Here is a 26,139-nt window from a genome sequence, read left to right as displayed (position 1 = left end):
AGACGCTGAGCGAGCCACGGCTACTCGTGCCCACCTCTCTCTGTATACCCATGGCCGCCAAGGCAAGAACACAATCCCAGGCTCTGTCCTCTCCACATGTAAGCCAGCGATCCAGCAGTGATGTGGTTCCAGTTCTCCCTGCCCAGAGCCCCTCCTTCCGCCCTCAACCCAGGGAGGCTGGCAGAGGAAATCCAGAATCCAGGTCCAAGGAAGAGAGGAGGAGAAGGGGGAGGACTGAGAGAAGGGGGAGAAAATAGCCAGCAGCACAGTTCCCTCTGTTGCCTGGGTGTCTCATTTTGAAGCCCTTCCTATCCTGGGGGCCTGCATTGGCTATCTTTTCCTCAACAAAAATAGATGCTCACAAACAGGTACACCACCTCTGCACACACACAATGCAGAGAAAGACTGGTGGGAACACAACATCACACAGACACACATCACATTACTGACCTTCCACCACCTTCTTGGCAAAACCACTTCTCCCTCTGCACACCAGTCCTTTCCACCACAGGCTTGCTCCTCTCCCTCATCCTTTTCTCCACCCCCCAACTCTTCTCTCCCCCTGTCTGTCCCATGAGATCTGAGCTCCACTTGCCTCCACAATCTTAAGGCTGTCATCAGGTGGGTCCTCAGGCAGCCGCGGGAAGGGGCTGGGCAGCATCAGTTCCCGTGTGGCCACTGCCTTCACCAGCAGAGTGGGGGAGCGTGATGGCACAATCACATAGAAGGTGCTGGCAGGCTGCCTTGGGCTGTGTCCTCCACTCAGGGGCTCCCCTTTGGCCAAGAGCAGCCATTCTCTTTTCTGAAACAAGGACATATGTAAATGCTGGTTCACCTTCAGTCTTTGGCATGTTTTAAAGATCAGTCCCCATCAAGGCTCTCCCAAGTTCCTCTGGAGGTGTCAGGGAGGCCCAAACCATTTTACTCTGGCCTGAGAGAGAGGGACTTCCTGGCTGAGTTGCTAGTGCCCCAAGGTACTGCTCTTCCTCCCAGCTTGGAGTTGTACACAGAAGGGTTAAGGATGCAGAGACAAGTTAAGAGATGCCCTTTAACCTGAAGTAGGTGTTCTCTCCAGAGATGGCTAACATATTACTCAATGGCAAATGCAGAGTTTTAAGAATTGTAATTCTTTTTTTTTAAAGATTTTATTTATTTATTTGATAGATCACAAGTTGGCAGAGCAGCGGGCAGAGAGAGAGGGGGAAGCAGGCTCCCCGCTGAGCAGAGAGCCCAATGCGGGCCTCCATCCCAGGACCCTGAGAACATGACCTGAGTCTGAGCCGAAGGCAGAGGCTCAACCCACTGGGCCACCCAGGCAGGCATCCCAGGTGTGCTCTTTTAAATCAGGCATGGGAATAAGGCAATTTGCTGTGGTAGTGCTTCAAGGGAAACCACTAAACTCCATGAAATGTGGAGTCAGGATTGTTACAATCATCTGTAAATTGTGCCCTCTTGCTGAAGGTTATCATGACTTACACCTGGCACAAACATAACAGCCTCTCTGCTACAGAAGATGAAAGAAAGCACAGTAGCTCTACCCCACTCTTAACTTACACAAAAAGTTGGAAAAAAATAATATGAGAGGAAAGGCAGACGGAGGAAAAAAGATCTTAGGGGATAAAGGAACATTAGTGTCTTGTGGAAGACAAGTGGAAAGTGACACAGAGAAGCACACTAAAAGCCTTGCTGTAGCATTAATGCTATACCCCAGGGGCAATATGCTGGGTGGAGGTGGTGTGGAAGGTTCTGGACACTTAAAAGCAGTGTTGTCATTTTGTGCAGCACAGAACTCTGAGGTCGTCTGGTAGGCTGGGCAGATGGTAGGTACCTTCAGAAGTGTATCCTTAACATTTTGCTTATATTTGGTAATGTGCTGTCTTCTTGAAGAACAGATCCAAAACGAGATGGGAAGTCTACTTGATCCTTCTCAAATCCATTCAATTGTAAATAGATGATGTAGAAATCATGGTTTGTTTATGTGTGTGTTGGGGTGGGTGGGGGGATTTGCCCCTGTTCTGAGGACATGGCCTCTTTAGGCCTGGGAGGGATGCTCTCTGGAAGGGATAAGTAGCAAGTGGCAGGTCACTCCATTTCAATGGGCTCAAGTAACTTCTTTTTTAAAAATTATTTTATTAACATATAATGTATTATTTGCCCCAGGGGTACAGGTCTGTGAATCATCAGGTTTATACATTTTCAACTGGTTCAAATAACTTCTGATGTGGACCAGGCTTGGATTATTACAGTTATTCAATATTCTATTTTTATGCTGGTTTATCCATTGTTTGCAAATTAGTTTATCTATTGAGAATGTATTGATTATTTTTATTTTTTATGACTTTATATCTTTTTTATGTTTTATGACTGTTTATGTCCCAAGCACTAGGCATGAGTATATAGAAATTTATTAGATGTGTTCCTTGCCCCTTGAGATCTTATAATACAGTAAAGGAAAAGTTTGTAAATTAATGTTAGTCCAGTATTTAGGATGACCAATTGTTCTGGTTTGCCTATTTCTAGTACTGAAAGTCCTACATCCCAGGAAACCCCCCAGTCATGGGCAAACAGGGGTGGTCAGTCACCCTTCTAAGACTTCACAGAGCATAAAATATCTTGGCACAGTGGCAAGTCCCTTGGGGACTAAAAATATGGGAATAGGCATTTTTTTGGTCCTTTTTTTTTTTTTTTTAAAAGCAATGTGACATTACTCACACCTTAGTGTTATGGAATAAGTTCATGACTGCTATACTGTGGGGTTACTAAGAAACTTTGAATGTTGGACACAGAAAAATTATGATCCCTAGAATTTGAGCATACAGGCTTTGAGACAATAGCTAAGTTTCTATTAGAGAAATAGTATGCAGAATTGAAAGAAGACTCTCAAAAGTAACTCCTGATGTGTGGAAAATCAGAAGACTGGCAAGAGATCAAGTTGAAAGGATTTTACAGAATGCTAAAGAACATCTGGGCTGATTCTCATTTACAGAGAGGTTAGCAGAAGGCTCTGGAAGTAAGAGAGACAAATGCACTTGTTAGAGTTTGATAAAGATATTAATTTATCTGTAATTCCTAGGAGCATTTGGGGAAAGGGAGAGATGGGGAAGTTGAACTTTAAGGCCCTTATTTTGTTTTTTTTTGTTTTTTTTTTGTTTTTAAAGATTTTATTTATTTATTTGAGAGAGAGACAGTGAGAGAGAGCATGAGCGAGGAGAAGGTCAGAGGGAGAAGCAGACTCCCCATGGAGCTGGGAGCCCGATGTGGGACTCGATCCCGGGACCCGGGGATCATGACCTGAGCCGAAGGCAGTCGTCCAACCAACTGAGCCACCCAGGCGTCCCAAGGCCCTTATTTTGGACTCTGAATTTCTAACCCCTTCTTGGATAGCATAATGGCACTAGAGATCTGAAGTACATGATCGAAGCTTGAATATGTTACCCAGGTCATGGGTTGACTTGTAGGTACAGGCAGTTGTACCTGTGATGGAAATGGTTTGTTGCCAGAGCAGGTATGCGAGGCTGAGAAAAGACATAGGGATGTCCCAGAGGACTAGCTTTTGGGGTCCTCAATGTGAGCAATGCTAAATGATGACAGGATATGATTTTGCTCATCTATTTTTTTAAGATTTTATTTGTAAATAATCTCTACACCCAACATGGGGCTTGAACTCAAAACCCTGAGATCAAGAGTCACATGCTGTACTGACTGGGCCAGCCAGGTGCCCCTTTGCTAATTCTAAAATAAGGAGAATGATTAGATGTTGAATTTACCAGAAAGCAGGTAAAAATGTGTCTGTATTTGTTGTGTTTGCTATAGAAGGTGCTAGGGAGCTTAGATTTTATTTTTATTTTTATTTTTTTTTAAAGATTTTATTTATTTATTTGACAGAGAGATCACAAGCAGGCAGAGAGGCAGGCAGAGAGAGAGGAGGAAGCAGGCTCCCCGCTGAGCAGAGAGCCCGATGCGGGGCTCGATCCCAGGACCCTGGGGATCATGACCTGAGCCGAAGGCAGCGGCTTAACCCACTGAGCCACCCAGGCGCCCCTTATTTTTATTTTTTAAAGATTTTATTTTTATTTATATGAAAGACAGAGATCACAAGTAGGCAGAGGCAGGCAGAGAGAGAGCGAGCGAGAGAAACAGTCTTCCCGCTGAGCAGAGAGCCCAATGCGGGGCTCAATCCCAGGTCCCTGGGATCATGACCTGAGCCGAAGGCAGAGGCCCTAACCCACTGAGCCACCCAGGCGCCCTGGGAGCTTAGATTTTAGAAGGTGGGGACTGATTCTGTTTAGAACAGGTATGCACAGGGGCAGAGCTGATGGGCATACCATGCTCCAAGCTCATTCTCCCCCATCTCTGCCTTAACTTCTGATTTCTAAAGCTGTGAAAGAAGGTGTGGTAACCACTGCTGGTTGACTGGCCACTACTTTCCTGCCCCTCTCCCTTCTCCCTTCTCTCTGCACATTTTTCAGTCTTTCAGTGATTGGTCTGGGGTGACATGTGACCTAGATTTAAATAATGAGACATAAGCAGAAATTGCCGTGTGAGACTTCTGGAAAAGCTTTGTAATATGCTGGCAGGCTTTTTGCCTCTTGACTGTACTCCTTTTTCCTAGGACAGGACTTGATCTTAAGGCACAATAGCCACATGAGGATCAGGCATAGGATGAAGCACATTTGCTATGGATGCTGCAGTAGAAAAATGCAAAGATCCTGGGTCTTTGATGGTATCAGTGTCAGAATTGTCTGTTTCCACACTTCCTGTTATATCAGAAAAATAAATGTTTAAAATTACTCAAGTTAGAGTTGGATTGGCTTTCTGTTAGTTGCAGCCAAAGGAATTCCTTACAGATAGCAAAGGAAAAGAAGAGGATATAGCTAATGGGGAGAGAGTAGTAGAAACGACAAGTTTAACGGCACTGGTATAGGCCTTGCCAGGATGGATGGGAATTTATTATAGCAGGTAAAATCTTTAATCTCACCAAACTGACATTTCCTTGGTCTGCCATCAATATGATGTCCTGGGACCAAATTCAGCAATTAGTTTTTGGGAAGTCAAAAGTTATACATGGATTTTTGACTGCATGGGAGGATGGTACCCCTAACCCCCTATGTTGTTCAGGGACCAACTTTATATATCACAACCACAGGGGACTTATCCCAGGAATGCAAGGTTAGTTTAATACCCAAAAATTAAAGAAGTAAAACACCATGTTTCTAGAATAAAGGACAAAGATTACATAATCATCTCAATAGATGCAGAAAAAGCATTTGATAAAATCCAAAACCCTTTCATGAACAAATTAGAAGCAAAGTGGAATTTAACTTGACAAAGGGCTCTATAAAAATCCCACAGCTAACATCACAAGTAGTGATGAAAGACCAGATGATTTGCCCCTGAGGTCAGGAACAAGACAAAAATGTCTGCTTTTGCTACTTCTATTCAACATATACTGGAGGTGTACTAAAGACAAGAGGCCTCTTTACCACATTTTCTGGACTATTAGGACTCTAGGATTCTGAGTATGAGCCAGAGAGAGGCACTCATAAAAATATTGAGTATGTCGGGGCACCTGGGTGGCTCAGTGGGTTAAAGCCTCTGTCTTCAGCTCGGGTCATGATCCCAGGGTCCTGGGATCGAGCCCCACATCGGGCTCTCTGTTCAGCGGGGAGCCTGCTTCCTCCTCTCTCTCTCTGCCTGCCTCTCTGCCTACTTGTGATCTCTGTCAAATAAATAAATAAAATCTTTAAAAAAACTTTAAAAAATATTGAGTATGTCAACATCCTAGTTCTTGGGGATTAATACTTTCTAAAATTGGGTTAGAAAAAAATACAATAATATGACATTTTTCGTATCAGAATACCCTCTTTATTACTGCTGTGAAGGTCAAGATAGATGTGAGAACCAGGTACATGGGTGGATAAAGGACAAAAAAGATGAATGGGGGCAGGCTGTGATGGGGAAAGAAACAGCTTTCTAGTGAAGATATTTAAGCAGAATCTGGAAAAAATGGATAGATATTTGTCAGGTAAAGGCATACTGGCATACTGTTCCCTAAGAGTATGAAAAAAAAGTATGGAGGTATAGGGAAGTTTGGCATATTTGGGGGACATTTAGCAATTTATTAGTGTGCATGGAGTAAAGGATGGAAGGGGCATGGTAAAAATTGAAGCAAGAGAAACAGACAAGGCTGAGTCACAAGAAGCTCATGGATCCCATGCTAGCCTGCTGTCTATTCTAGTGTCTGTTTGTTTCCCGTGCAGCTCAACGCTCTAACTTCATTCTAATTTTTTTTTTTAATGGCTTCTGACCTGCTATCACCCCACTCTCAGCTTGGATTTTTATACTTGACTCTTCGCCTAATGTAACCAAGGACTTTCCATTTCTCCACCCATTTACAGCCCAACCAGGTCATTGCCTATGTAGTTAGACTCCTGCTGGACACATCCTGGCTCGAACTCTGTCACTTCTGTGGCCAATTAGGACAGACATGGCCTGTAAAGCTCTGGAATGTTTCTCCAGAGACTCTGACATTTTAAGTAGGAAACTGAAAGACCTAGGTGGTATTTTCATTTCTTTTTCTAGTTTATACAGACATGACTTTGTAAGAGAAATGAGGATGTGGAAAGTGAGTCATTAGCTGCATAACTGGGACTACACAGTAGGATTTGGTAATTGAAATTATGTTTTCCTGGTGGTGGATAGATTCATCTCATAAATACTTAGGAAAGTTAATTATATATATTCTCTATCACATTCCATAAAACAGTTATGCCAGTTTAGAAAAGTGCAACATTCCAAAAAAGATAAAATACACAAGGGATTGGGCAAAAGAAAAATAAGGGTAGGGCAAAAAAAGTGCCAGGATTAGGTAAGTTCAGAGAAATGCAAACCACCCACTTTTGCTAAAAGAGAGCTCCACAGCTTTTCCTGATAAAAGTGTTTGGGAAGTTATCTTATGGGTCCTTACTGAGTAGTAAATGTACTTCAGAGAACTCCTGCAATCAATATAATGAATTTCATGTGGCTATAGAGTGGTTAAGAGTTTGGGTCCTAGAGTCAATAATTTCTGGATTCCATCCTGGCTTTACAAGCTATGTAATCTTGGAAAACTAATTAACCTCTCTGGGCCTCAATTTCTTCATTTGTAAAACAGAGATAATGATTCCTACTTTAATAGACAGTTATGGAGATTATATAATTTAATATTTGTGAAGTTTCTAGAACTGATTCAGGCACACACTACGCAAGTATTGAAATTTTTAACAAAAACATATTGAATAATTATTAAATAATTTTTATTAAATTTTGTGAAATTAGAAGTAATTTATAACTCTTAGATATAGATCGTTGAAACTTCCAGAGAATGAAGTAAAAACACATTTTTCTTCTGTGGTCTGGATTGATCTAATAGTGAAATTTATGGGAATGGATGGATGGCAGATATCTTTCAGGAAGGGCCTGGGAATGGGTTTATCAAGAGCCTTGCTTATCTGATGAAGTGATATTTTTTTGAGGAAAAGGAAGTAAAATACTCAAATTAAACAAAATCATCTACAAGGAGGATGGAAAGATATAATAGTCAATTCTCATGTAAGAAAATCAGGGGATGGAATAACACGTAAGGCTGAAGTTCACTAAGATTTAGAGCACATGTAAAGTGTAATTAGAAAAGTTACCCAACATTTATAGTTGATGAGGACGGGTGGGCTGGCACTAATGACTAGAATTTAATTATGGGAGTGTGGACTTTGCTCAGAAGAACTACTCTAAAAGAAGGGGCAGAGGAAGAGACAGCATTGAAGGAACTGACCTATGCCTATAGTTGTAAGAAAACCCAGGAACCTGAAAATGAAAACTTGGTGGAGCCAGCCAGTTTACTCTCTGGCTGAGAGTAAACCAGAAAATGTATTACAGACTGCCTAGCCAAATAAGAGATGAAAAGTGGGGGAATGAGTGAACATTTATTAAATATCTCCTTCTGCATCCATGTGGGATGGAAAGGCCAGAAGCACGCTTGTTCTTTAGCCTAGAACAACTAGAGAAGTTGGAATATACAGAAACTATTTGCCTGAAGGCATGAGGATGTGCTGAGACAATGAAAATGAGAGGTAGCTAAGTTTCTGGAGAGGAAAGAATCCAGAGAGATGAGGAAATTACGGCAACTGCTTTTACCTTGAGGGCACATGTTGATTCTGAGTTGGAGGAAGAGCAGGTGGTAGCTGAGAATCTAGGATTTGCATATGCTGAGGCACTTGCAAGGGAACAGAGAAACCAGCAGATCTTTTGGTGGAGACCAGTCAGGGGTGGGTGTGTGCTCAAACCAATTTTTCTCTCAGCGCATTTACCAAATATGGGGGCTACATGGAGCAAGAGGCAAAAACATCCAAGAGAAAGACTTTAGAAGCAGAGTATTTGAACATACATGATATAGAGTGATTAGAGTTGGAATTGTCCAAGGGAAAGGGATGCACATAATATATCAGGTTTCATTGGAAAATTCTGGAAGGCCGGGAGCAAACCAGGGTTAGACTGAGCCTTAGTAGGATCACAGTCCAGCCTGGACTCAGTACAGCTTCTTAACAGAATAGGAGGATTTGTCACCACTCTATCTGCATAGCACAGGTCAGGATGGACCCTCTCTGGAGGTATACCGACTGGAGCCTCTGCAATTTATTCAGACACACTGAGCATCTTTCATTAGAATATTACCAGGTGCACCAAAAGACAGGCTCACATGTCTGAAAATCAGAAGAAAAAAGAGAGCTAAAACAAAGCCACAGGTGATCCGGGTATTGGGATCAGCATACAAGAACTTCAAAATAGCTATGATTAGTATGCTCAAGAAAATAGGTGAAAAAGATACTTTGGGTGGCTCAGTTGGTTAAAGAGTCTGCCTTTGGCTCAGGCCATGAGCCTAGGGTCCTGGGGTTGAGTCCCACATTGGGCTTCCTGCTCAGCAGGGAGTCTGCTTCTTCCTCTGCCTCCTGCTCTCCCTGCTTGTGCTCTCTCTCTCTGACAAATAAATAAATAAAATCTTTAAAAAGATAGTTGAAAATTGAAGAATATCTCCAGAGATTTAGAATCTATTTAAAAAAAGAAGAAACAAATGTAAATCATAGAACTGTTAACCAACCACTACATGCAAATCATATGCCAGGCAAAAAGCTAGGTGCTTTAAACATGCAATATTATTTAGCAAACTTAAAAACTATATGACCTATATCTTATTGTCCCTATACAGTATGTGACAGGGACAAGAGTTATTAATGTGTGTGTGTCGTGCACCTTCTCCCTTTTTTCCATTCTCCCCCACTCTACTTCTACTCACAAAAGGAGAAGGCTTGTGAATTCTATGCCTGGATGTTTTAAACAGGAAGTAACAGACAGGACCTGAGGGGGAGGCAGACTATGGCAGACCCCTCTGGGCTAAGCCAATCTATAGAATATGTATATAGCTGAGAGAAGGAGGAAGAAGGTAGAGGAACAGGGACTGGTGATGTAGACAGTTTTATTTTTTTTAAGTGTGTGTGTGTGTGTGTGTTTCTGTGAGAGAGAGAGAGAGAGAGAGAGGAAGGCTCTTGGAATAGCTCCTGGTTAGATATAACTGAGGAGTAAAGGACAAATATTTAAGAAATGTCATTGTGGGTTATGAACTATTTCCTCTTTGGTGTTCTTTGAAAGCACAAATAAATTTTAAAATTACTTTTTGGCCTCTGAATAGTGCTTCTTTGTATACCATTTATGCAGAGATTAGCCAAATGGGGCCACTAGGTTTGTTAAGGTTTCAAATAAATGAATATACTACTGTTTCATGGAGAGGTTAAGTATGTTACCTGAATTTAACCAGTTGGGGAAATAACGAAACTGTCAGGAACCTAGGGCCATCTGAATCTGATGAAGCCCATGCTTTTCATGGGCAATACAGACTACATCTTTCCTCAATAGATTAGAAGGCTGCCTTGCCTTGACTTCTCAAAAAAAGAGGAGAATTTCTACTCTGAACCTAACTTTGACTAAGGCTGAGAAATTAGTTGGTAAAATGGGAATGTGGTAGAAATGCCAGGAAAAGGCCATTCTGTTATCTTGGAGTCAGGTAGTCAGACTTATATCACAGACTTTAACCCAAATCATAAGACCATATATTTGAAAAGCTAATAGAAATATGCTTTTCCCTAAAAAGAAAAAAGAGTACACAAAGGTCTAATGATAAATAAAGGGATTCAGAAAGACCTCACTGCAGAAGTACCATCTGAATTGAGTTTTTCAAGTTGGGGTAGGGTTTGAACATATAGTGAGAGAGGAGAAGGAACAACATGAACAAAGTTTCAAAGGTGTGGCAATTTAAAGCTTATATATTAATTTGGCTGGACTCTATGGTACACAAAAGGGGATGATGGGAGATAGACTAGAGTTTGAAAACTGGCTAAGGAATACAGACTTCAAAGTATAATCAATAGTAAGCCACAAAATATCTTTAAGCTGAACAGTGGCAGGGCCGGTGCTGTGTTTCAAGAAGATTAATCTGGGGGCAGTATATAAAATGGACCGGGAGGGGAAACACTAAAGGCACTGAGACAAGAGGTTGTTGCAACATTACAGGGAAGACGTAAACAGATTCCAAACCAGGATAGTGATGAGAAGAATGGAGAGGAGAGACACATGCAGCAGATACTATGGGGAGAGAATAGGCAAGGCTTACGTTGCTGGGTGTTGGCACTTCCAAAAAACATGTGGCAGTCAGGGGGAGTGTGTCAAGAGGATTAACGTGGTCTAATAAACAGGGCAAATTAGAGGAGGGAGAGACTGGAGGTAGGGAAAGTAGTTAGGAGTTTACACAAGTTTACAGCCTTGGTGAGAATAAACAGTGGGAACAGGAAGGAAAAGACAGTTACAACTCATCTTACGAGAAGAAAACTGGTAGGACTTAGTGATGAAGTGTGTGTAAAGGAAGAGAAGCCTACAGGTCATGAGGTTTCAAGCCTGGGTGCGCAGACAGGGGCGGTGCTGCTATTAACAGAAAGACAGAAGTTAGAATGAGAAGTTAGCTGGAGGGGAAATGTCACAGTAAGAAATAGAAGATGAGAGTTACACAGGGAGCAGAGGACATCAGATTTTACAAGAACATATGAAAAAGGTGTAAGAAAGACTAGAAAACCAAGGAGTTAGTGAAGTGCTGAAAACTTGTAATATAGGATCAGAGAGGTTCAAACTCTAAATAAGGTCTGGTCACAGAGTACGTACTGGAAAAAGATTTATTGTTGAATGCATCAGAAGAGGCTTGTGGGGAATTCTCCCCTCTATAAGTAGGTTCAAATTCTGACTTGGCCACTTTGGTAGCTATGTGACTTTTCGTAAGTCACTTGATCTCCATAGACTTCGGTCTTCTACATGTGTAAAAATGGGGACAACCATCCCTATCACACAGAATTATTGTGAGGATTGAGTGAGATAAATTATGCAAAACACTTGGTTAAGTGACTAGCCCCTAGTAAGTACTCAAAAAAAAAAGGTAATCTATTAGTGATGGGTCAACCACACACTTGTGAATTTCCACGATAGAGGAGTGATAAGTAAGAGTCTCTCTGGCCTGTAGAATGGTACCTGGCATATAGTGCTCAATAAATATTTGTTGAAGGCATAAATGAATAAATAAATAAACAAATAAATATTAGATCCTCAAATGCCAAATTCAGAGGCAGGAAGAGTCTGATTTACATATGTAAAGCCATTTTTTATTTATATATGTAAAGCATATTTATATATTTAAGCCAGGAGGGACTAAACTATTCCTTCCCATCCTTGTTATTATTATTATTGTTATCTTAGATTTTATTTATTTATTTGACAGAGAGATAGAGATTACAAGTAAGCAGATGGAGGGAGAGGGAGAAGCAGGTTCCCTGCTGAGCAAGGAACCAAAGCGGGGCTCGATCCCACGACCCTGAGACCATGACCTGAGCCGAAGGCAGAGGCTTAACCCACTGAGCCACCCAGGCACCCCACGATCCTTATTTTTAATGGCTACATAATATTTCATTGCTTGGCCGAATTATTGTTCCCATAACCCTTCCCTTACTTTGATTTAATCATTTCTCTATTTAGGACATTTAGGTTGTTTGAATTTTTTACTACTGTAAATAACACTGGGATAAGCACGCTGGTCTATATATCTCTGTTCCTTTTGCTGATTGTTTTCCTGTGCTACATACATTCCCAACAATTGAATTAAAGTTTTGAAGTAGCTATCTCTTTCCAGAAAATTTACACTCCTTCCAGCAGTGTACTGAAATGCAAATGCATGTTTAAAATGTCATGACTGTAAGAATGTAGGGCAGCCACTTGAGGGAAATTCCTCTCGAGTGATGCAGCATCTCTGAGACCCTGAGGAATGGGGTGGAGTAAAGAGTCAACTGAGCTGTTGGGCTCTGATGGTCAGGATGTATCTGTTGTCTCCGCTCTGCCGAGGCAGGGGATGCGTGTTCTTCAGATAGGAAACAGGAACTCTGTGGGTGGGCCTAAAAGGGAGTGTGGGCTTTGAAACAGGAAAAAAGAAGCCTGCTTCTGATAGTGAAAGAGACACATTGCTGTGCTGGTCTAATCATCTATATGCTACCAGGTCAAACTGTTCCTCTATTTCCACTCACAGTTAGACCTGTCCTTGATTATATTTGCAGTTGTTTTATTTTGCTTTCTAAGTGTTTCATGCTCTTTTCTAAGTGTTTCTAAGCTCTTTCATTTTTTTCCATTTCAAGAAGTGGGCATCCACTAAGATAATCAAATCAGAAACCAAGCAGTTACTTGATACCTTCCTCTTCCTCACTCCCTACATCCAATCCTTCACCAAGTTCTGACACTCTCTCTAAAATATGTCTTTTTAAAAATGATTTTATTCATTTATTTGACAGAATGAGAGAGAGAGAGCATAGGAACAGTGGAGGGAGCAGAGGGGGAGGAGCAAGAGGGGGAGGGAGTGGGAGGTGGAAAGAATTTCAAGAAGACTGCCCACTGAGCAGGGAGCCCGATGCAGGACTCCATGTGGGGCTCATCTCACAACCCTGAGATCACAAACTGAGCTGAGGCCAAGAGTCCAATGCTTAACCAACCAAGCCACCCAGGCGCCCCTAAGATATTTCTTTAATTGGTTTACTTTTGGCTTCCAGCATTCTAGTCCAAGCCACCATCATCTCTTGCCCAGAATACAGCAATGCTCTCCCACCTCATTTTCTTGTTCCCATTCTTGCTTCTGCCAGTTCATTTCCAATGCTTGGTGTAAGTAATTTTTTAAATACTCAAATCATCTCTCATGATTTCTTTCTGTACTTAAAGTACAAGGTCCTGAACTTGACCTACAAAGCTCTGCATGATTTGATCCCTGCTCACTTCTCCAGCCTACCTTTTGGCTCTCTCTCCCTCGATTTCTTTATTTCAGTCACAATGGCCTTTCCATTCTTGATTCTTCTCTCTTTCCAGCCTTGGGGTCTTCACACATGCCTTTCCCAGGCATTCTCTTTCTGCCACCCTTCACTTGGCTAATTCCTATTCCCATAAACTGGTGGGTCTCAGTTTAAATGTTCCTTTCACAGAGAGGCTTTCTGGCAGCAGCCTCTTCTTTTCCTTCATAAACTTCTCACGATTAAGTATTTATATTTATAAATTATATTTTATAATTATTTAATTTACATTTATAAAATTCTGAATTATAATAATATGTTCTATGCTTATTATATATATATATATATATACACAAATATATATATAAAATTCTGTTTCTTTTATTACAGAGTAAGTTTCTTGAGGCCATGGATAATGTCTATCATGTTACCATTGAATATCTACAGTTTAGCAAGATGTCTGGCACAGTCTAGGTGTTCTTCATTTAAATAAACCATAATGTCTAGCCCAGTGTTAGAGAAGTCTTAAAATACAGTTACGTATGGAAAATACTGTTTTCACTTAAATGTACAAAATTAGGGATTTTCTTTTTTCTTAAGTTATTTTATTTTATTTATTTATTCATGAGAGACAGAGAGAGAGGCAGAGGGAGAAGCAGGCTCCCCAAGGAGCAGGAAGCCTGATGTGGGACTCAATTCCTGGACCCTGGGATCATGACCTGAGCTAAAGGCAGATGCTTAACCATCTGAGCCACCCAGGCGTCCAAAATTAGGGATTTTCAAGCTTAGTGTCATATAACTGAGCTCGGGAAGTATTCTCTATTGCGTGAAACCAACAAAGGCAAGTCATATTTAATCTGTGTTTCAGAGTATTTCCAGTTTTTTCCTGTCCTCTTAAGAATTGGGACAGGTTTGGGATCAGGGCAGGATTAAGCTAGCTACTTTTCTGTGGTTGGTGCCTTAACGCTGTTCTTCTTCCTCATCTGGGGACATGAATACTCACCAGCAGGCTGTGACACAAGGCATGGAAGTGTTGCTGATTTGTCTCCAGCTCATCCCAGTCCAGCTGCCAACAACTTGTGGGTCTGAGGATGAAGGGCAGTCCATATGTCAATGACTCGCAGATCCCACTGGAATTTAGAGCCCTGGCAAGAGACAATGGCCGTGAAAGTCTCCTCAGTGATATGTACAACCTTGACACCAGATCTGCTTAAATTCAGCTTACATCTAAGACTCTACCGTGAAATCCCTTGGGTTAGGGCCTGTGAATTAATCAACTTAGCATGGCCAGCACCTAGCAAGGTATCTGGCACATAGCATATTCTCAAAGCCTGTTAACCAATGAAGGAAGCACCATCATGAAAAGCAATCTGATGGATGTTTCTTCTCCTGAGCTTCTTTAATTCCAAGTGACTTTTCTGGGGATACCCCAGAACACCCCTGCTATAATAACCATGTAATATGATAGTATGCTAACCATCTGCACCCAGTCCTGGCTCTCTTGTGACAAGTGCTGAGAGAAGACGCATTTAAGAAGAGGGTGAGGGGGCACCTGGGTGGCTCAGTTGGTTAGTCGTCTGCCTTCAGCTCGGGTCATGATCCCAGGGTCTTGGGATGGAGCCCTGCGTCAGGCTCCCAGCTCAGTGGGAAAACTGGTTCTCCCTCTCCCTCTGTCTGCTGCTTTGCCTACTTGTGCTCTCTCTTTCTGTCAAATAAATAAATAAAATCTTAAAAAAAGAAAGGATGAATTGGGGTGCCTGGGTGGCTCAGTCAGTTAGGTGTTGACTCTTGATTTTGGCTCAGGTCATGAGCTCAGGGTCATGAGAATGAGCCCTGCATTGGACTCTGCACTGGGCATGGAGCCTGCTTAAGATTCATTCTCTACCTCTGTTTCCCTCTCCACCGCCCCTTCCCCCTGTTTGCTCTTGCTCTCTTAAAAAAAGAAAAGAAAGGAAAAGAAAAGAAATTTAAGAAAGTTCCCCAAGGGGGCATCTGGGTGGCTCAGTGGATTAAGCCTCTGCCTTCGGCTCAGGTCATGATCTCAGGGTCCTGGGATCGAGCCCCGCATCGGGCTCTCTGCTCAGCAGTGAGCCTGCTTCCTCCTCTCTCTGCCTGCCTCTCTGCCTACTTGTGATCTCTTTCTCTCTGTCAAATAAATAAAATAAAATAAAATAAAAATTAAAAAAAAAAAGTTCCCCAAGAAGCATCTGCAGTCACACACTGGACAAGCTTACCTAGATACTTGAGCACAGACATGGTGATAGGAACTAGGAAGCAGTAAAAGTGGTCTTTGCCATCATTGCTAATTCTACCCAAGAACTAGTTCCTCTGGAAGCAGAAATTCTAGTACTTAGAGAAATGGCAAGGCAGGAGTAGATCCTATCTACCGTCTTGTTCCTTGAAGGTCAGACCTCTGTCCTGATGCCTAAACACAGTAAGGTATTCAATATGCAGTTGCTGAATGGATAAACACGGCTGATCTTGTTTTTCTTGGTGTTCAGAGACTTTCTGGATTTGCAATCCTCATCCAGGCTTTAGAATATCCTACTGAGGCATATCTTCTACCATCTGGCCGTTAGTCTCCACATGCTGGGCAGCCTGAGCTTGCTCTTTCACTCCTATAACTATAGTTTCTGCTTTGGAACTGACTCCCACCTGGCTGACACTTGGAGATGCCCTCTACCTCTGGACTTCCTAGCTGGAACCAGTAAGAATAGGCATTTGCATGGATTGGGGAAGTTCTCTTGTCCCATACTTGATCACCCGGAGCTTGTAACGAGAGGCTGACGACTGGGAGGCCATCTGGTAGAGTGTGCTGAAGTCTCCTTTGGGGTCATCCATTCTCAAGGAGCCATCAGCTGTGCCAGGGAGCAGGGATGGGCTGAGGAGTCGTTCTTGGAGATCACATTTCAGGCACACTACAATAAAAATGGCATTGGGGGAGGGGCAGTTTGTCACAAGTTACCTCAGGCTACATAATTAAGAGACAACATCTGCTACCCATTCCCAACATTCACCAGGCAAGTAAGGCTTGGGAGGAGGCAGGGGAGTAGAAACAGGAAAGTATGACTGGTTTGGAAAGGCAGAGCAGGTCTGGACCTAGAGTTGCTCAATACAATAGTTAACTTATTTTCTGTGTCTGATATGGTTTTTACTTCTTTTACTTCTGGCCTGGCTGAGCAGTTGCCTCATAGTGAGAGATCTGGCTTATGATCCAGTCTGAGAGGAACATGGGCTCTCTGTGGAGGAGGCAGCTAACACTATGATATGCAGAGGCCCTTTGCAATCACAGATGGAAATCTTGCTTCTGTTGCTTCCCTGTAGCTAAGCTTTGGCAAGACTATAGGTCAGATGAAGGAAGAGCAGGAAAGCAGAAGTCAGGGAGTCAGGTGACAGCTACTGTTTCTCTGTGGGCTCTTCTAGGGACATTCAGGGGAGGGGGAGGAATAAGTTCCTGAAATGGTGTATTTTTTAATTCCCCAAAGAAACCTGAGAGTAGAACCTTCTGCAACCATTCTGAGGGGGCTTCACCTAGGTATGAATTATTCATCAAGGTATATTCGCATGCCACAGTGTATAATGTGCTATTGCTCTAAGCTTGTAGCCCTGATACTACAAAGTTGTTCAATAAAATGTATACAGGTTTGAATACTGTTAACAAACATGATGTAAAAGCAGAAGTAGAAATAATGTAGAAAAGGAGATAGGATGGCAGAATAGAGGTCAGATCCAGCTGGCCTCCTGGGCCCAGCAGTTAAACGTAGACATTAACTCTGGGTAAGACAGTTTTGGCTTGCTGTGTCTCAGAGCCCAGGAAGTCAGTAGGAGGGGCTTGGTCTTGGACTCCCCTCATTTCTTCTGCGCCTGACTTCTCCATTGTTAGATATCTGGGCTTTAGGACTGGACAGCTGTGTTCACCTGGCTGAGATTCTCAACTCTGGTTGCCGTAAGAATCACCTTTTCATTAAGGAACTTTTATTAAAAAAAAAAGACTTTATTTATTTGACAGAGATCACAAGTAGGCAGAGAGGGGGCGGGAGAAGCAGGCTCCCTGCTGGGCAGAGAGCCTGATGTGGGGCTCGATCCCAGGACCCTGGGATCATGACCTGAGCTGAAGGCAGAGGCTTAACCCACTGAGCCACCCAGGCATCCCACATTAACAAACTTTTAAAATATACTGATGTCTGGGCTCTAACTCATACTAGTGAAATCAGGATCTCTGGAGATGGAATCCAGATACTGGTATTTTTAAAAAGTCCCTCAATGTGATTCTTACTGCAGCCAGGGCTGAGAACTTCTAGCACCATAGTCTCAACAGTGTTCCGAAGCTGGGAAAGCTGTCTTAGCAGAACTAGAGTCTAGAATCAGGTGTGCTTCTCACCACGCTGAACCCAGATGCAGAGGTGACAGACTCCAGATCCACGAAACGAGAAAAGATACTCATCTGAAGCTAACTGTGCACTCTGCCAGAAGGAGACCTCTGAGGGAAGCACCTAGAGAGTGGAGTGAAGGGCCCTGAGCAGCTATAGAAGGTGGAGTGGATAGAGAACCTTGTAAGGAGTCAGAGTGAACATCTGAAGAGCAGTCCTCAAAACATTCTAGAGTAGGAGAGCTCAGTGTTCTGTATTGTTCTGTTTCATTTTTGATAGTGAGCCACATTTCCAGAAATCTAGTGTGGTAATGAGTCAGTTTCTCTTTTTTGAACAGTGGATAACTATAGTATGGTCTTTATTGTACTTGTATACACTCTCAGGTGGGTCACACCCTCCCTGGAGGAGGGCTACTTTCCCCAGACCTCACTCCAATTGTGCCTGAGCATCTGGATTCCAGTGTTGGCCTCCCTAATAGAAGAGCTGATGAATCTGGATCTAAAGTTCCAACATGCACCTAGAAGACCTGCAAATTACTGAAAAATGACTGCAGATGGAGATAAACATTCTGGCTCTGACCCTGGTGCTGAAAGCCATGGAAAGAGGGAGGAAAAAGGTAGAAAAATTCTCCACTATATCATGGGAAAGTGCTGTGCAACAGTTAAAGAAAGGCTGGTTGCTGGAGTTCCTGGCCTTGGAGGGCCCCAGCCCTCCTAATGAAAGAAGTGCCCAGGATGAGGCAGGATCTTTGCTCAGAACTGCCCAGCATGAAACAGGTTTTGTAGTAGGTAAGTGTCCAGGTTCTGGAGACAGACCTGGTTTTTGGGCTGAGAGTAGTCAAAATGTACAAAAAATAAACTTCTAATCTTAAGCATTAAGAGTGGGTTCTGGAGTTGCCTAACTTCGAATTCTGTTGTTAATTTTTCTGTGCTGTCTTGGGAAAATGTCTAATTTCTCTAAGTCTCAGTTTTCTCATCTGTAAAACAGGGAGATAATATTGGTATTTAATTGACTCGAAGACACATTTTTCTCCCCACATACTAACACCTCACTATATATCTTACAATTGCCATTGGCCAGACACACACTCCAAACACTTACTACTTTAACTTCTCAGTAAGGATAAAATAATATTTCTAAGGGAAAGAAAGCATTGTGTCATGTTTAATTGGCAGTGTTTTTCTTTCTTAGTGGTACATAAAGTAATGGTGTACCTCATAACTGATAACATCTGAGATTCAATGACATATGGTAACAGTACCTGCTTCATGGCGGTGGGTGAAGATGAAATGGGATAATGCAGAAAAGGAGATGACAGAGTGCTTGGGGAAAAACAGATATGAAGTAGATTCCAGAAGATGGGACATGGAAGAATTGGCACCATCAGCCTTGGACAAAAGAGTGGAAAGGAGGTCCAGGGAAGATTTACACACCAAGGAAAGACACATTGAAATTAAGGTAAGTCATCAAATGCATCCCAGGCCCTTGGTTGAAATGGGAGCATGGGAAGGGGTGGGCGGGCAAAGATCTGATGGCTATCCCCAGAAAGAAAGGGCCACCGATGTGTCTTCCCCTTTGGGGGTAGGAGTCTATACCTATATTTCTCATTAAACTCCTGCCTTTATTAGTTGGGCTACTAGTTGTCCTCTGTGGGGCCTGCCTCTTTAGTTGCTTTACTTTACCTCAGTTTGGTGTCTTCCTATCCAGAAGACCTCTATTTAATCTTGGTTTAATCTTGGTTCTTTACCTTCTCATAGGCCCTGTTGATAATTGTTGAGGTACCAGCATGCCTCAAGTTATTAAGTCAATAATATCTACTATAATTCAAAATGAATTATTTGAGGAAAATATATGGTTCATTGTGCTCTTATTTGGTTTATGTGCTGCCCTATAATTGAGGTATCTAAGTCTTTGCTCCTAAACTAACTGGCCCTTGCTATCTCGGCTTAATTAGGTTCAGTTTTTCTAACTGTGGTTACTTTTTAGAAATTATTTTCCTACTCCTTGTGCTTACACTACATAGCCTCCTCCAATCCCTAAACCTCAACTACTGTGTATTCTGACAACTCACAAATCTAGGGTCTTAATCTGAGAGTAGGATAATCATAGGCTATATATTATGTCTTTTGGGGGTGTGTACTTGAATCATCTCTGGCTTTGGAAATGTTGCTGAAACACCGTGAAGGAAGAAGAAGATGGATATGTTCTTGGTCTGTTCCACTGTTATGTAACCAGGCTTTGAAGAAAATCTCCATGCTGACAACATCGTTGTCTATAGTTTGAAGGTCAATGTCAGTTCCCAGGATAGAACTCTCTGCAGAAGAAAGGGAATTAGTGGGTAAAGTATTTAATTCTTTAATTGTAAACTTTGAAAAATATAAACATTTAAATGCACCCATCTTTTGACCCACCAGTTCTACCCTCTAGATATCTAGATTAGAGACATTCTTAATAGTACACATGGACACATATGCAAAGATGTTCAGTACAGCATTGTTGTAATAACAAATAATCAAAACCTTAAACAGGAAGCAATTCAAATACCCATCAATAGGGTAATGTTTAAGTAAATTACAGCACACTCAACCTTTGTTTGGACAATTACACAGCTGGGATAATTACATAGCTGTTAAACAAAGTAAAGTTAAATGTACTGGCAGGGAAATCTAAGAGATGGTAAATAAATAAATAAGTTGTAGAACAGATGTGTGAACACTTTATATAAAAATAAAATAAAATAAATAAAAATCAAACCCTTGGCCTAAGTACATACATATGTATGTAAATGCCTTTTACAAAGATCTGGAAGGCTACCATCAAACTGTTAATGGTGGGCAGAAATGGAAACAGGGCAGAGTTCTGAAGTATGTTTCCCTTTTATTATTCATACTTCTATTTGTTTTAATTTTATTGTATTTAAAAAACACTCTGGAATACAAAAACAGCCAAAAATAATACAGAAATGGAAGTTAAAGACTTAGTTAGCAAGGGAGAGCTTCAGCTTCTTCAGTTCCTATTTATCTATCTATTTATTTAAAAAGATGTTATTTACTTATTTATTTGAGAGAGAGAGAGAGAGAGCGAGAGAGCACAAGTAGGGGGAGCAGCAAAGGGAGAGGGAGAAGCAGGCTCCTCGCTAAGCAGGGAGTCCAATGATGATGTGGGGCTTGATCCCAGGCCCCTGGGATCATGACCGAGGGAAAGGCAGACTCTTGAACAAAAGAGCTACACAGGCGCCGCTTCTTCACCTCTTATTTCACAGTAAAAATGTAGTCAATTATTACTTCTGCTATAAAAAACAAATTTTTTTAAAAAGTAAAAGAAAAAAAATAGTGTACTCCCGGGCTTCACCTCAGACACAGATTACACAAGTTTGTCATTGGCAGGCTGTAACTCCCAAGTGTGATTAGCAGCCGGGAAGACAGAAATGTTGTAGTAGAGTGTGATTTGATTCCAAATCTGAGTGAATGGAACTAGGTATGTTGGGTAATGAGGCTTTGCTGGTCTACTTCCTGTTTTAGGCAACACTTGCTGAGGAACTGGGTCTGGGTCTACAGGTAAAGGTTATCAGTAAAAGCCAAATATAAGGTAGTAGAGGAAGCACAGAGAGAGGAAATGAGGCAAGAGCTGGAAAGAAACCGAAGAGGAACCTGATTTTTTTTTCCTTACCATGAGGGACTCTCTGAAATACTTTCACAAAGAGCCTAAGAAAATTGATGAATTAACTTCTGTATATGACTCATAGACTCCAGGGAGAAGGCTGGTTTATTTCTAGAACGACATTCCTGAGGACAAGGAGGCAGAAGTGGCAGACTCTCCACAGGGAACAAAGGGCTTCAGTCCAGCGTGTTGGTACCCACACAGGGGAGGTGTGGTGAGACTCAGATGACTTCATGTCATATTAATGACTTATTCTGTGGCTGAAAAGGGGCGCCAAATGCATTTCTCTTTGACAAGTATGATTAAAACTCTGCCATCTTCCATGAACAGTTCTGAGGATTCATTAACCAAGTATTTCATTCATTCCATCAAGCAGTAATTTTTATTATGTACTATATAAAAGATGAAATATTGTACAGGGTACAAAGACTATACGTAAAGGAGTTTGTAAAGCTACACCATTCTTTTTTTTTTTTTTTTTTGGAGATTTTACTTATTTATTTGACAGATAGAGATCACAAGTAGGCAGAGAGGCAGGCAGAGAGAGAGGAGGAAGCAGGCTCCCTGCTGAGCAGAGAGCCCAATGCAGGGGTCCATCCCAGGACCCTGAGATCATGACCTGAGCCGAAAGCAGAGGCTTTAACCCACTGAGCCACCCAGGCGCCCCTACACCATTCTTTTTAAAGAGCTTTTTTTGTTTTTTAAAAGATTTTATTTATTTATTTATTTAACAGAGTGGGAGAGAGAGATCACAAATAGGCAGAGAGGCAGGCAGAGAGAGAGAGGGGGGAAACAGGCTCCCCGCTGAGCAGAGAGCCCAATGTGGGGCTCCCCGCTGAGCAGAGAGCCCAATGTGGGGCTCCCCGCTGAGCAGAGAGCCCAATGTGGGGCTCCCTCTCAGGACCTTGGGATCATGACGTGAGCCGAAGGCAGAGGCTTAATCCACTGAACCACCCAGGCGCCCCGCTACACTATTCTTGACCATCCTCCTCAAACTGTCATCTGCCACATTATGTTTTAGGTATTACAGTGATAAATACAAAGTCACTGCCCAAGAAATGTTCCTTGTGAGTAAAGAGAAAGTATCTTTTTAAAAAAAGATTTTATTTATTTATTTGACAGACAGAGATCACAAGTAGGCAGAGAGAGAGGCAGAGAGAGAGAGGGAAGCAGGCTCCCTGCAGTGCAGAGAGCTCGATGTGGGGCTCGATCCCAGGACTCTGGGATCATGACCTGAACTGAAGGCAGAGGCTTTAACCCACTGAGCCACCCAGGTGCCACAAAAGAAAGTATCTTTTTAATAATGTGAATTTTATTCTTTCATAGGCAAAAATGAGAAGTAATTTAATTTTACTGAGCCTGAGGCATGGACTTCAATTTGAGTAACAAGTACAGAAAGAACTGAACCCAAAACTTCAGTGAGGCAAAAATCACTATTAAAGCATTAAAAGGCAGATACAAAATGAAAGAAATGGAATCGAGTGAAGGATCTCTGAAAGTAGAGAGGGTAAGAGAGAGAGGGGGAATACAAGCAGGGGGTGTGGGAGGAGAAACAGGCTTCCCGCCTAGTGGGGAGCCCGAAGTGGGGCTCCATCCCAGGACCCTGGAATCACCACCTGAGTGGAAGGTAGACGCTTAAAGACTGAGCCACCCGGGCACTCCATACCAGTTAATTTCTAAAATGTGGTTTCCTCAGTTCTCTCCTTTACTAAAAAGCACACACTGCCTTCCTTGATTATTTTATTTCCCTCACTCACCCTGTACCACTTGGTTCTACTCATTATTCATCAAATACCCCACTCTTCCCTTCTGTGATGGCTCATATGATTCTTTCCCACCCTTGCCTGTTGAGATCTTACATGCCCATTCATTCCGAATCCCCTAGTTCAGTAGCTAGCTTAGAGCTGAAGCCTAGCAAATGCCTGTTGAGTTCAACATTTGCTCCCCCTCCTCAGCTCTCATTACCTTTTCCTGTAACTCTTCTGCTTCAACTAAATTGGTCTCCTTGCCACATGACTTCCTTCCTTCCTTAGTGCTTTTATTATTCTGTCAATCCATGGCTCGCTCCTCCCCCAAAACTCAACTACAAACTGACTCTGTCCCGAAAGTTATGCTTAATTATATCCTCCCTTATTTGGGTTTAATCATCAGCTCCTGGGTATAGGTGGGCTTCATTTAGGCAATACTAATTACTCTTGCTAATCTGTTTCTTCAGAAGGGTTTTCTTCTCTTTCTGGGAGTTTATGAAAAGTGGTGGGATGTGATGGAAGAGAGGAGGGTTTGAATTGCCACTTGGAATAGTTATATGACTTTGGACAAAGTGGGGATATTACAACCCATTTCATAGTTACAGTGAGGCATAAGAAGTGAGATGATTATCTATGAATGGCATGCCTAGGTCCAACAAATGGCATTTTCTTCTTTTTCTCTCATCAACAAAATGATTTACTCTTACAGGATAAGAATGTGCTTTCCTTTTTTATAAGCTCTCCCCACATCACTTCCCTTGGCGACTGCTTTCTCCCCACCACTAACATATATAAGAACACCAAAGGCAGAGAACTGTGTTCCTCACAAATACAATGAAATGTGCTAAACCAGGCACCTGGGTGGCTCAGTTGGTTAAGCGTCTGCCCTCTGCTCAGGTCATGATCACAGGGTCGTGGGATCTAGTCCCACATCTGGTTCCTGCTCAGTGGGGAGTCTGCTTCTCCCTCTGACTCCCTCCCCCATTTGTGCTCTCTCAAAAATAAATAAAATCTTAAAAAAAAAAAAAAAGGAATGTACTAAACCTGGGAAATGGGGAAGAGACTTGTCACTTCTCAGAGATTGAAGAGCAGTTCCCACCTTGACTGGCGAGCAGGAATGAGCTAATTCCACTCACAGTATGAAACAGGAAGGTTATGGGAGTGAGTGTGGCTGGGAGTGTTTGGGTGGTGAGGACGAGGAAGGACGGGTTCACTGCCGCAAGGCTGCAAACAGCATTCACATTCAGTGTTTGGATCTGCCCTGCCCTCCTGTGGCCACAAGTAGTGATACCTTTTACTGAGCTCTTGCAGAAAGGCCACAATAATAGGAAAAATTAAGAGAGCCAAATGATTGAAAATAAGGCAATGCCTAAAGCAGTCCTTCTCAGAATTCAACCTTGCAAAAAGGTTACAGGGAGAATGCAACACTTTAATACACAAACAGACGTAGAATATCTAAAGTAGAGACCTAGGAAAATTGTGCTCCAGCTCAATCCTATAGATCCTCCCCTGTCCTACAAAGGCCTGGACCTATAGGCCAGACCTGTTCCTATAGGTCCAGCTTCCTTTCCTGGACCTATAGGCCAGACCTAGGGTGGGCTTTAGGGTTCTGGAAACCCCCTTAAATTGTATATAACTTCACCTGTACATGTATAGATGTATTCTAATAGGGTGGAGGAGGGGGACAGGTCCTTAGCTTTCATCAGATCCTTGAGAGTGTTGTGAGTCCAAAAAAGGTCAAGAGCCACTGCAAAACCTGTGGGACTGTGATAGCTCAGCCTCTCTGGGCCAGTTTGCAATCTTTGCTGTCTAGCTTCTGAATATAGGAGTAGTACAGGATGTTAATAACTAGGATAAGTAATCAGAGTTGACAAAGTTTGCTCAGGAACAACTGTGCAGAGTCATTTAACCACTGTCTTTATTTATTTATTTATTTATTTATTTATTTATTTATTTAAAGATTATTTATTTATTTGACAGAGAGAGATCACAAGCAGGCAGAGAGGGAGGAGGAAGCAGGTTCTCTGCTGAGCAGAGAGCCCGATGCGGGGCTCGATCCCAGGACCCTGAGATCATGACCTGAGCCGAAGGCAGAGGCTTAACCCGCTGAGCCACCCAGGCACCCCTAACCACTGTCTTTAAATCAACAATGGCATGAAGATAACTTCTAATAGCTCACATTGTTGGGAGCAGCCTGGCTTGTCTCTGAGCTCATGTGCCTCATTTATGGAAGTGATGCTTGGACCCTGGGAAAAAGGAGAAGCTCCTTGAAAGGAGGTAGCAGGGTAGTGGTGATTATGTGATGCAGACTCTCTAGAGAAGTTACTGCAGGACTGACCAAGTGGTGACCATCTTCCTAGGGTTCCAGTCTACAAGACAGCAAAACTAGAAGTGTAATGAGAATAGAGAGACTTTATTTCCCAGAACTATTCTCAGGGAGAGAAGAGATGTCATTCATTCATTCATCCTTTCATTCAGTTCATTTGTCTTTCAAATAATTATTTATTTAATGCCTTCTATGATCCAGGCACACTGATTGTGTCAACAATGAAAGAGACAAATTATCTGCTTTTGTGGGTTACATTCTAGGGGGAGAACAAAGAATAAACAAACAATAGAAACAAAAAACAATTACAGATAATGGTAGTACGATGAAGAAAAATAAAACACAGTAAGAGTATGGCGTGTATGTGTGTGTGTCTTTGTGTGTGTGTGAGAGACAGACAGAGAGAGAGAGAAAGTTTTCTCTTTAGGAAGTATATGATCCAAGTTGTAAGAAAATACATTTCATCTAAGGCCTTAAGAGCTCTATTTTCATTTTACAAAAAAAAAATGCAACCCACATGCAAAAGAAGCTGGTCCCTACTGATTGAGATATACCAAAGTCTAAACATAGTTTGACTGGAAAACGCTAGACTTAGAAGGTATTTAGAGGGCGCCTGGGTGGCTCAGTGGGTTAAGCCGCTGCCT

At 42.2% G+C, this 26,139-nt stretch overlaps 1 protein-coding gene across 4 annotated transcripts in view; it reads right to left on the bottom strand.

The window, feature by feature from the left end:
* The window catches only part of M1AP (meiosis 1 associated protein), an 80,021-nt gene that overhangs the window by 2,756 nt on the left and 51,126 nt on the right, over positions 1–26,139 (bottom strand). For 3 of the 4 annotated variants that reach the window (XM_047743918.1, XM_047743919.1, XM_047743921.1), the window contains 4 exons: positions 19,902–20,075; positions 16,147–16,309; positions 14,395–14,536; positions 596–802 (listed from right to left, as the gene is read on the bottom strand). In XM_047743918.1, the coding sequence (XP_047599874.1) occupies positions 596–802; positions 14,395–14,536; positions 16,147–16,309; positions 19,902–20,075 (686 nt within the window). The remainder of the gene's footprint in view (positions 1–595; positions 803–14,394; positions 14,537–16,146; positions 16,310–19,901; positions 20,076–26,139) is intronic. The other variant, XM_047743920.1, reaches the window with a different exon arrangement.

This window comes from Lutra lutra, chromosome 9 (assembly GCF_902655055.1).
Source record: "Lutra lutra chromosome 9, mLutLut1.2, whole genome shotgun sequence".
NCBI classification, from domain to species: domain Eukaryota; kingdom Metazoa; phylum Chordata; class Mammalia; order Carnivora; family Mustelidae; genus Lutra; species Lutra lutra.
The sequence above is the reverse complement of the archived record's forward strand: the minus strand, read 5'-3'. Positions and strand labels throughout refer to the sequence as shown.